This window comes from Hylobates moloch, unplaced genomic scaffold (genome assembly GCF_009828535.3).
Source record: "Hylobates moloch isolate HMO894 unplaced genomic scaffold, HMol_V3 SCAFFOLD_7, whole genome shotgun sequence".
NCBI classification, from domain to species: Eukaryota; Metazoa; Chordata; class Mammalia; order Primates; family Hylobatidae; genus Hylobates; species Hylobates moloch.
Genome location: NW_026652282.1, coordinates 116,180,634 through 116,192,780, shown reverse-complemented (window position 1 = coordinate 116,192,780; position 12,147 = coordinate 116,180,634). Strand labels below are relative to the sequence as shown.

At 41.9% G+C, this 12,147-nt stretch overlaps 1 protein-coding gene across 1 annotated transcript in view; it reads right to left on the bottom strand.

The window, feature by feature from the left end:
- The window catches only part of SAGE1 (sarcoma antigen 1), a 16,654-nt gene extending 4,508 nt beyond the window's left edge, over positions 1–12,146 (bottom strand). Inside the window, exons 1-5 of the mRNA XM_058441720.1 lie at positions 12,047–12,146; positions 9,514–9,600; positions 4,148–4,280; positions 1,237–1,377; positions 460–600 (exon numbers count right to left, since the gene is read on the bottom strand). Coding sequence (XP_058297703.1) covers positions 460–600; positions 1,237–1,377; positions 4,148–4,280; positions 9,514–9,600 — 502 coding nt within the window. The 5' untranslated portion in view covers positions 12,047–12,146. The remainder of the gene's footprint in view (positions 1–459; positions 601–1,236; positions 1,378–4,147; positions 4,281–9,513; positions 9,601–12,046) is intronic.
- Between the last annotated feature and the right edge of the window lies 1 nt (position 12,147).

Here is a 12,147-nt window from a genome sequence, read left to right as displayed (position 1 = left end):
CACCTTCTTCCCTGCATGACACTGCATGCGTACGAAAAACAAGTAGGTCAGTACAACTAGTAAACACACACTGATCCCTGGTACCCTGGGGTGGAATACCAGCCCCTGTGAAATTCTTAAGCCCCGCTATAAGAGTAGACAAGAATTTATCAGGTGCCATTTGTTCACTTTTTATCTTCTCTTCACAGATAGTGTGAGTAACAGTTGAATCTGGAAAACAAATGAAGAGTTTGAGCTGTGAGGTAAGTCCACTATGTCAGCCCAACCTGTATATCCCCCTGATGCTCAGTTTCTAGGAAATTATCTAGGAAATCAGGGGAGGATATGCCAGGTGGCCATCTGAGACCCCTCAAATTGAGACTAGGAAAGTATATGCAACAAAAGTGACTTCTACCTCTCATGAAAATATGCATGCTTATGGAAAACAAGTATGACAGTACAACTAATTAGCAGACATACGCAGATCCCTGGTACTCATGGATGGAATACCAGCTGCAGCCATATGAACAAGCCGTGGTGGAACAGTTGACAAGACTCTATCAGTTCGAGATTGGCCATTTTCCATCCTCTCTTCATGGATATTGTGAGTGATGGTAGCATCTGGAAACCGACGGAGCAGGTTGAGTTGTGAGGTATGTGCATTACGACAATCGCACCAGTATATCCCACTGATGCTCAGTTTCTAGGAAATTATCCCATAATGCAGGAGAATACATCATATAATGATTTGAGTCCACTCAAGTTGAGGTCAGGAAAGATAATTCAACAAAACCACCTTCTTCCCTTCATGACATTACACATGCATATGGAAACCAAGGAGGACGCTACAACTAATAACCAAACATACACAGATCCCTGGTACTCATCGCTGGAATACCAGCTCCTGTCATATTAATAAGCCCTGATAGAACATTTGACACGACATTATCTCGTTGGGGTTGACCGTTTTCCATCCCCTCCTCATGGACATTGTGATTGACAGTAGCGTGTGGAAACCAAGTGAAGAGGTTGAGCTGTGAGGTAAGTGCATTATGTCAACTCCACAGGTATATTCCTCTGCGTTCAGTTTCTAGGGAATCATCCAAAAAAGCAGGGGAGGATATGCCAGGTGGCCGTCTGATACCCCTCAAATTGAGGCTAGGAAAGAATATACAACAAAACCACCTTCTATAATTCATGAAAATATGCCTGCTTGTGGAATCCAAGTAGGACAGTACAATTAATAAGCAGACATACACAGATCTCTCATACTCATGGATGAAATTCCTGCTGCTGCCATATTGCCAGGCCATGGTGGAGCAGTCGACAAGACGTTATTAGCTGCCGGTTGGCCGTTATTTATCCTCTCTTCGTGAACGTTGTGAGTGACTGCAGCATCTGGAAACCAAATGAAGTGGTTGAGCTGTGAGGTAAGCATTATGTCAATGGCACAGGCATACCCCACTGATGCTCAGTATCTAGGACATTATCTCATAAAGAAGGAGGATATACCAGGTAGCAATCTGAGAACCCTAAAATTGAGGCCAGAAAAGATAATACAACAAAATTACCTTCTTCCCTCATGACACTATGCATATATGGTGCGTAGTGGAATCCTCGTAGGACAGTATAACAAGTGAGCAAATTTACACTGGTCCCTGGTACTCATGGATGAAATACCAGCTGCTGCCATACTAATAAGCACTGGTGGAACAGTTGCAATGACATTATTGTGTGCGAATTGGCCATTTTTTACCTTCTCTTCATGGACATTGTGAGTGACGCTAGCAGCTGGAAACCAAACGAAGAGGTTGAGCTGCAAGATAGGTGTGTTTTGTCCCATCCTCCCCCAGAGGGACAGCTATGTATTAATCAGGTTCTAAAGAATTATTTATTTCATGAAACAGAAGGATTTACCACGTGGAAATCTCAGATCTTGCGACAGAGATCAGGTCAGATAACACAATAAAACTACCGTTTTACCTCTTGGCATAATGAATACATGCAGTAAAGAAGTACGACAGCAGAATAAACATTCACAGGTTTTTGTATTCGTCATTTTGTATCATCTTGCTGCCCCTTAGACAATTCTCACTTGATGTTATTTGTATAGTTCACCTATAAATGCCATGCTGTGCACAGCAGGAAGCCAGACTAAGTGAGCCCTCCTTAACCTGCCTCCTTTCTACCCCAAATACTCTGAGAAAATAGAGGTGGCTATTGGAGTTGAACGCTCTTATCTCCACTCCATCATCACACATCTGTGTTTTTATATGATTCTACAGATCCTTCCCTTTTATCTAGAAAAAGTGACTTTCTTTTCACTCCAGGTCTGACGCCTCTTTCATTTATTCATCATCTGTGGCAGGCAGCATGCCAGGACCCCGGGGATCAGCAGTAAACAGCCCAGAGAGCAACGTTCCCTGCCCTTGCGGAGCTCACGTCCTCATGGGGCAGTCAGACAGTGCATGCACAATGAGCAAATGAAACAAGCAGCATTGGGCTGGTGTTGGAAAAGCAGTCCACAGGCCTGTGGGAGACAGCAGCAGAGGGAGCCCCCGGGGCTGCAGCTGGTTTGGCAGGGCCTTCTGAAGAAGTGCCATTGGGCAAGGCTTGGAGGAAAAAGCAGAGCCTCCTGTGCAGAGGCAGAGGGAGAGTTCCAGGCTGCAGTGAGGCCAAGGGTAGGGAATGGAGTGGGGATGGACCGGGCACTACAGAGGTGAAGGACAGAGGCAGAGAGAGCCAGGAGGAAACGGATGGGACCCGTGTTAGGAGAGGGTGACAGAGGCCAGGCCATGCAGAGGCTCGCAGACCAAAGCCGGTTCAGGGTCTGTTCTGAGTGCTTAGGAGAGATGAGGATGGGTTTTCAGGAGGGACATGGCATGATGTGATCTACGTGCTGACATAATTATCTAGCCACAGGGTTAGAGAGTATGCGATAGGTGAGCAAAGATTAGAAACACAGAGCTAAGAAGGCATTGTACTAGCCTGGAGAGAGATTACGGCGGTGTGCACTGGAGGCATAGAGAGAAATGGTTGGGTGCAGATTTATACTGGGCATCGGCTGCTGGACTTGCTAAGAGATGTGAAATGAGAGAGTAATAAAAGAATCATAAGATAACTCATAAGTGACTTTAAGTGTTTTGACTTGAACTACTAAGTAAAAGTACACCAGGGGTGTTCAGGAGGTGTTAGGCCGCTGACTATGAGAGCTGAGTGTTGCCAACTCTTCCTGAATCTGGTTCAGTGACCTTATGTTGACGGCTTGAACTAGGCCATGGTGGGATTATTTGCCCGATGGATAGCTGCAAACTGTAAAAACCAGGATTCCTCAATCCCCCATACCTGTGAACAGCTGGTTGTTACACCTCTGTGGATGTTTCACCTAATGGACAGTATCTTTAATTGAAATAGTGCAAGCTAAAAGTAGTGTATTTTTGGAGAGAGGGAGGTCAGAAATTTGAGCATGTAGAGTCAGTTGAATTTTACATGCCTATTAGACACCCAGTAAAGATACCGCGAGTGTAGTTGTATTTGAGTCTGGATTTCAGGAGCAAGTTGTAGTGTAGAAGTATAATGGTGAGAGTTCTTGTAGTGTGGATCATTTAAAATTCTAAGACAGCATGGCATCGCCTAAAGAGATAGTATATTGAAGAGAAGAGAGTCTAGGATCAAGCTTTGGGGCTCCGAAATATTTAGAGGTGGGAAGGGAGAGGAGAAAAACAAAAAAGAGAAGGAAAATGAGTCTCTAGTAACAGGGTAAGAAATCCAGGTGTCTGGGGACCCAAGAAGCTTTCCGTGCAGGAGGGAGTAAACAACTGTGTCGCATGCTGCTGAGACATTAATGCCAAAGCGCAGCAAACACTGGTGACCTTGATGATAGTAGTTTCATTGGAGTACACTAAGAAGCCAGACTGCACTGGGTTAGAGGGGAATGTGAGGACAGGCAGAAGGTGAGCAGACCCATCCTCTTGTTGAGCCCACCATCTCCTTCTGCCTCAGGAACCTGCTTTATTCATCTAACGCTTGCAGCAACTCCAAATTGTTGCACCTAATGAGAACCTTGCCCTTCCACTTGCAAATGTGCTCATATCTGTTCATCCCTCAAGGACATGACTACAAATGTCCTTTGACATGGTTGAGGCCCAAAGATTGGATTCCCCCTCACCTTCCTGTTTGTCTAACCGCAGGGACATACTCTTTCTTCTCTTGGATGAAGAGTGTCTCTTGGATTTTCTGGAATGTTTCTTTTTGCTTCGATGCCCTGTTGCAACCAAATTTACTTCGTCACTCCTCATTTGCTGAAAAACATCAGTGAACATATTCCATTAAAGACAAATCCAACCACTGCAAAGTCACAGTCTTCATATGCATACACAGCCATGCATTTATATCATTAATGTAAGTTTTAGTCACAGGTCAAAGATTTCTCATCCCTGAACACACACGATGTTCTCAGAAAAGGCAAGCTAATTTTAATCTAGTCTCAGTGAAACAAGGGAAGGTAAAATACAAGGTGTTATCCAAAGTCAAACATGGTACAGTCATGATAAATCAGAATGTTTGGGGAATGAGTGGCTTTCCTCATCCAAAGGAATAAACATATGGTTATCTCTCTCATGAAGTACACATCATTTTGTCTCAGCCCTTGTTAGGGGAGAAAAAAAAAAAAGAAATACCTTTTTTTATCTTTTAGTGCTTTTTTTGTGACAGAGTCTCACTCTGTCGCCCAGGCTGGATTGCAGTGGCGCGATCTCGGCTCACTGCAAGTTCTGCTTCCCGGGGTCACGTCATTCTACTGCCTCAGCCTCCCGAGTAGCTGGGATTACAGGCACCCGCCACCACGCCTGGCTAATATTTTGTATTTTTAGTAGAGTCGGGGTTTCACCATGTTAACCAGGATGGTCTCGATCTCCTGACCTCCTGATCCTCCCGCCTCGGCCTCCCAAAGTGCTGGGATTACAGGCGCGAGCCACTGCACCCGGCCTCTTTTAGTACTTTAAAGTTACTTATTAACAAATACTGATTAATACTTTATTAGACGATACATATAGATAATGAAGGGTAGGATAGATTGAAAAGGTAAATTTTCCCACCTCCAACCTTACGGAGATTCCAATACGTTGATCTTGGAATCAGGTAGGGGTAGGGCATGCTTTACAATGTTAGTGGTAGATAAAACATGAAAATGAAGGGTATAGTATGTTAACTAAAAGCTGTTTTCATCAAAGGATAACCCAAGAATATGTTCCTGCCTGCCAGAGGTACCAAGAAGAGCTGGTAATATTACTATTGAAACTATTCCAAAAAATTAAAAAGGAGGGACTCCTACTTAACTCATTTTATGAGGCCAGCATCACCCTGATACCAAAACCTGGCAGAGATACAACAAGAAAAACTTCAGGCCAGTATTTCTGATGAACATCGATGCAAAATCCTCAATAAAATACTGGAAAACTGAATCCAGCAGCACATCAAAAAACTTATCCGCCATGATCAAGTTGGCCTCATCCCTGGGATGCAAGGTCGTTTCAGAATAGGCCAATCAATGAATGTAATTCACCACATAAACAGAACTAAAGACAAAAACCACACGCTTATCTCAATAGATGCAGAAAAGGCCTTTGATAAAATTCAACATGCCCTTATATTAAAAGCTCTCAATAAACCAGGTATTGAAGGAACATACCTCAAAATAATAAGAGCCATATATGACAAACCCACAGCCAGTATCATACTGAATGGGAAAAACCTGGAAGCATTACCCTTGAAACTGGCACAAAACAAGGATGCCCTCCCTCACCTCTCCTATTCAGCATAGTATTACACGTTCTGTCCAGGGGAATCGGGCAAGACAAAGAAATAAAGAGTATTCAAAAAGGGAGACAGGAAGTCAAATTACCTTTGTGTGCAGATGACATGACCCTATATCTAGAAAATCCCATTGTCTCAGCCCAAAAGCTTCTTAAGCTGATAAACAATTTCAGCAGAGTCTCAGGATACAAAATCCACGTGCAAAAATTGCTAGCATTCCTCTACACCAGAAACAGGCAAGCAGAGAGACAAATCATGAATGAACTCCCATTCACAATTCCTACAAAAAGAATAAATTACCTAGGAATATGGCTAACAAGGGAAGTGAAAGACCTCTTCAGAGAGAACTACAAACCACTGCTCAAGGAAATCAGAGAGTAAACAAACAAATGGAAAAACATTCCATGCTCATGGATAGGAAGAGTCAATATTGTGAAAATGGCCACACTGCCCAAAGTAATTTAGAAATTCAATGCTATTTCCACTAAACTATCATTGACATTCTTCACCAAGTTAGAAGGAGCTATTTTAAAATTCATATGGAATGAAAAAAGAGCCAGAATAGCCAAGACAATCCTAAGCAATAAGAAGAAAGCTGGAGGCATCACGCAACCTAACTTCAAACTATACTACAGGGCTACAGTAACCAAAGCAGCATGGTGCTGGTAGAAAAACAGATACGTGGACCAATGGAACAGAATAGAGAACTCGGAAATAAGATCACACAGTGATAACCATCTGATCTTCGACAAACCTGACAAAAACGAGCAATGGGGACAGGATTTCGTATTTAATTAATGGTGCTGGGAGAACTGGCTAACTGTATGCAAAAATTGAAACTGGGCTCCTTCCTTACACCTTGTACAAAAATTTACTCAAGATGGATTAAAGACTTAAATGTAAAACACAAAACTATACAAACCCCAGAAGAAAAACACAGGCAATACTATTCAGGACATAGGCACCGGCAACGATTTCATGACAAAAATGCCAAAAGCCACGGCAACAAGAGCAAAAGTTGACAAATGGGATCTAATTAAACTAAGGAGCATATGCATGGCAAAATAAACTATCATCAGAGTGAATAGACAGCCTACAGAATGGGAGAAAACTTTTGCAATCTGCCCATCTGCCAAAGGTCTACTATCCAGAGTCTACAAGAAACTTAAACAAATTTACAAAAGAAAACCAAACAACCCCATTAAAAAGTGGGCAAAGGACATGAACAGACACGTCTCAAAAGAAGATATTCACGTGGGCAACAAAAATATGAAAAAAAGCTCAGCATCACTGATCATTAGAGAAATGCAACTCGAAACCACAATGAGATAACATCTCGTGCCAGTCAGAATGGCGATTACTAAAACGTCAAAAGACTACAGATGCTGGCAAGGCTGTGGAGAAAAAGGACTGCTTTTACACTTTTGGTGGGAGTGTAAATTACTTCAACCATGTGGATGACAGTGTGGTGATTCCTGAAAGATCTAGAGGCAGAAATATCATTTGATCCAGCAATCCCATTACTGGGTATATACCCAGAGAAATAGAAATCATTCTATTATAAAGGTACATGCACGTGTATGTTCATTGCAGCACTATTCACAATAGCAAAGATGTGGAATCAATCCAAATGCCCATTAATGATAGACTGGATAAAGAAAATGTAGTACATATACACTATGGAATACTATGCAGCCATAAAAAGGAATGAGATCGGCCGGGCGAGATGGCTCACGCCTGTAATCCCAGCACTTTGGGAGGCCGAGGTGGGCGGATCACGAGGTCAGAAGATCCAGACCATCCTGGCTAACACGGTGAAACCCCGTCTCTACTAAAAATACAAAAAAAAATTTAGCCGGGTGTGGTGGCGGGTGCCTATAGTCCTAGCTACTCGGAAGGCTGAGGCGGGAGAATGGCCTGAGCCCGGGAGGCGGAGCTTGCAGTGAGCCGAGATCACGCCACTGCACTCCAGCCCGGGCGACGGAGCGAGACTCCGTCTCAAGAAAAAAAAAAAAAAAAAAAGGGAATGAGATCATGTCCTTTGCAGAAACATGGATGGAGCTAGAAGCGGTTATCATCAGCAAACTAACGCAAGAAAAGAAAACCAAACAGCACGTGTTCTCACTTATAAGTGGGAGCTGAATGATGAGAACACATGGACGCGTCGGGCAGGGCAACACACACTGGGCCTGTCGGGGGAGGAGTGGGGCGAGGGAGAGCATCAGGAAAAATAGCTACTGGGTGCTGGGCTTAATACCAAGGTGATGGGTTCATAGGTGCAGTAAGCCACCATGCCACACGTTTATCTATGTAATAAACCTGCACATCCTGCACATGTACCCCAGGACTTAAAATAAAAGTTGAAGAAATAAAGAATATGCTCTTGCATTAAATATGCAGAAGCATATTTAATGAAAATTATATTCCAATACATAATTTTGATTAAAAAATTTTCCAAACCATTTTCATTTCCTATAAAAGCGGAGTGGAGAATGTGTGAAAACATTTTTACTGAACATTTACTACCCTCCAGGTACTGTTCTAAATGCTTTACATGTATTAACTCAATCCTTGGCCAATCCCTATGAGTGAGGTGTGATTCTTATGACTATTGTTAAAAAAGAGAAAATAAAGGCTCGGAAAATTAAGAAAAAGCCTAATTAACTGAGGAGTTTTGGGAATGTGGTGGAATAACTTTAGTCTGGTTTTGTTACAGAAGAGATTATTGCCTAATTGCGTCCTTACACCAACGGTCTTTTCCATGAGTGCAGATGCAATTCCCTTTGTCTTCATGTTTTAAGGGTGAAGTTAGTATGTCTCTCTCATACACAACACAAAACTCACATTAAGATCTCCATCAGGACAATCCAATCATGGCAACACCACCTAGTGCTTCATATTCCACGAGGAATACTTAGTCATTTTTTTAGACAGAGCACTAGCGACTTGGATAACAGAAACAGAGACTGTAGACTGCAATCTCGATATGAAAGGAGTTATTGTGGGGAGTGGGAAAGAATATAGACTCTGGAGTCAGAAAGGTATGCATTCAAACCCTGGCTCTATCTCCTATCATGTGTCACGTGGGGCAAGCCATTTGACCACTGTCAGCCTTGATTTCTTATTAAAGGGTAGATAGTAATACACATCTGCAGAACAACTACGAGCACTAAAGGTGATAATTAAAAACATCAGTTGGGCCGGGTGCGGTGGCTCATGCCTGTAATCCCAGCACTTTGGGAGGCGAGGTGGGCGGATCACCTGAGGTCGGGAGTTCGAGAGCAGCCTGACCAACATGGAGAAACCCTGTCTCTACTAAAAATACAAAAAATAAGCTGGGTGTGGTGGCGCACGCCTGTAATCCCAGCTACTCAGAAGGCTAAGGCAGGAGAATCACTTGAACTCGGGAAGTGGAGGTTGCGGTGAGCTGAGATCTTGCCATTGCACTCCAGCCTGGGCAACAGGAGTGAAACTCCGTCTCAAAAAAAAAAAAAGATATCAATAAAATAAAATAAAATAAAATAAATCAGTTCCTAGTACAACCGATCCACTCTTGGATCAAAAAGTTCCCATTTTATGTTCACATAAGATTTCCTGTGTCATATTTTATCTTTTAAATCAAGAGAATTAACACATATAGTTTATATTCATCTTTCTAACGAGAAAATAATTATACGAAGAATGTCACAATTAGGGCAGAAATAGAAAGAGTTATCTTACCTGCCCATCAGTTGTAAACACATAGGCAGCAGCATGAAGTTCTTCAGGTGGAGTTGGCTGACTCGTTTGAAGTGGAGAAGCCTGCATCTGCAGATAGTCCTCACAATTAACTATGTGTGGTACTAGAACACTTTGATTTATAACTGGAACATAACTGGCACATAAATTGGCGCTATACAGCTGAAATATATTATCCTCTTGAGAGTACATGATCACAGACTGTCTTAGCAATGTGTGCCTTGATACCAAACAGAGTTTAGAATCTCATGTCTAGAATCTATATCATGTTCCATGATCTAGAATCATCTCCCTTTACCTAAGTCGTGACTCAGTCCACCATCACTACTTCCTGTAAGTTCACACCACTGGGTTAAACGACTCCCTTATTCCTCCAGCCCAGTTTGAGAATGGGCTGACCTTCCTTATACCGCCATCCCAACTAAAAATCTATAATTCTAAATATTAATACTTTAATATTTAGAATGCCAATTTTCACTGAATTCCACAAGCTCATTTTTTCAGACTTAAAGGATAAGTATGTATTAATGAGCACATACACTGTTCTAGTTATCCTACCTGCCCATCATTTATAACCACATAGTCCAAAGTATAAAGCTCTTCACCTAGAGTTAGCTGACTCGTTTGAAGTGGAGGAACCAGCATCTGCAGATATTCCTCATAGCTAACTATATGTGTGTGACTAGAACACTCTGATTAAAAACTAGAACATAAATGGCAGATAAATTGGCATTATTCTTCCCACTGGAAGAGTGTAGGCTCCATGGCATTCTCTTATCATCCAGGGAACGCTGGGTAGGGGGCCTAACCCTCTTTGGATAATTTGATTAAATCTACAGATATTTTTCCCTGGGAAAGTACCTTTACACACAAACCTGGTGTACAATTTTAGAAGTGTGACCAGCCTAAGATCTGTTTAATTTAGTGGACAGATGACCCCACTTAAAATCACCAAAGTGGGGGTAAAGAGGGTTTGTAAACTGTTGCCAATTATCCTGGATACTATCAGTTTTGTTATTTCCATATAAACAAGGAATTCTCTGCTGAACTCACAGCAGTAAGCAGTGTGATATAGTATTCGTGTGTGCAATCTCTGGAATCTGAGAGACCTAGGTTCTGTCACTTTTCCAGCTGGTTATACCTGGGAGAGCTACTTAAATGTACACTCTTAAGATTCTATTTCCATAAAAAGGGCACAAAACAGTATCTAACTCATGGTGCTCTTATAAGGATTGCCAGAGATAAAGCACAAAGAGGATAGTGTATGTGCTGGTTAATACGTACTTTCCTTTAAGTTAAAAAAAAAAAAAACAAAACTTGTGGGATTTAGTGAAAATGGGCATTCTCTATATTAAAACATTAAAAAATAAACTGCTCATGCAATAAATAGCTTCCTACAAACTAGACTTGATATTTTCAAAATCAGTAAAAGCCCGGCACACAAAAAAAACTTGTTTGGTTTCAGCACACCAAATTTCCTTCTGGTTAACTGGTCGAAATGACGGCTGCTTGCAATATCATAAGCATTTCTACATGTCTAAGATTTCAAATCTTCCTTTGCGAAACAAATCATTTGTTATTCCTGAAGTTTTAAACTGATGTATTTAATACAACAAGCAGAAGGAGGGGAATGATGAAAATTAAGAGTAGAAGAAAATCAATGAAATAAGAAACAGGAAAATCAACGAAATCAAAAGTTGGTTCACAGAAAAGGTGAAAAAAAAAATCTAACAATCTTTTAGCTTGACTGACCAAGAAAAATAGAAAGGACTACACAGATTATCAAAATGAAAAATGAAAGGGGGGTTATTAATACTGACCTTATAGAAATTAAAAGGAATACATTATGAAGAACTTTACGCCAACAAACTAAACAACTTAGGTAAAATGGAAAAAATTCTTGGAAGACAAATGACTGACTCAAGAAGAAACAGTCTGGGCGCAGTGGCTGACGCCTGTAATCCCAGCACTTTGGGAGGCCAAGGCAGGCGGATCACCTGAGGTCGGGAGTTTGAGACCAGCCTGACAAACATGGAGAAACTCCATCTCTACTAAAAATACAAAATTAGCTGGGCGTGGTGGCGCATGCCTGTAATCCCAGCTACTTGGGAGGCTGAGGCAGGAGAATCACTTGAACCCGGGAGGTGGAGGTTGGGTGAGCCAAGATCGCGCCATTGCACTCCACCCCGGGCAACAAGAGCGAACAACAAGAGCGAAACTCGGTCTCGAAATAAATGAATAAATAAATAATAAATAGAAAATCGAATTAGGACTATAGCATGAAAAGAGATTTAATTAGTAATTTTAAATCTCCCCAGAAATACACGCCAAGCCAAGATGGCTTCGCGTGTAAATTCTATCAAACATTTAAGGAAGAAGTAATACCAGTACTTAGCAATGTCTTCTAAAAAATAACGGAGGAACACTACTTCATTCTATGAGGCCAATATTACCCTGATATCAAAACCAGAGAAATATATCACAAGATATATTTGCCTATCAGCTGCAAATTCACCCTTTTATCCCGCTGTGCGAGAAGGTTCTGCGTTCCTCTGCCTCTGCCCGCTGTGCAGTTGATAGCGAAGGCCGCCTGTAGAGAGCACCAGAGTCAGCTAA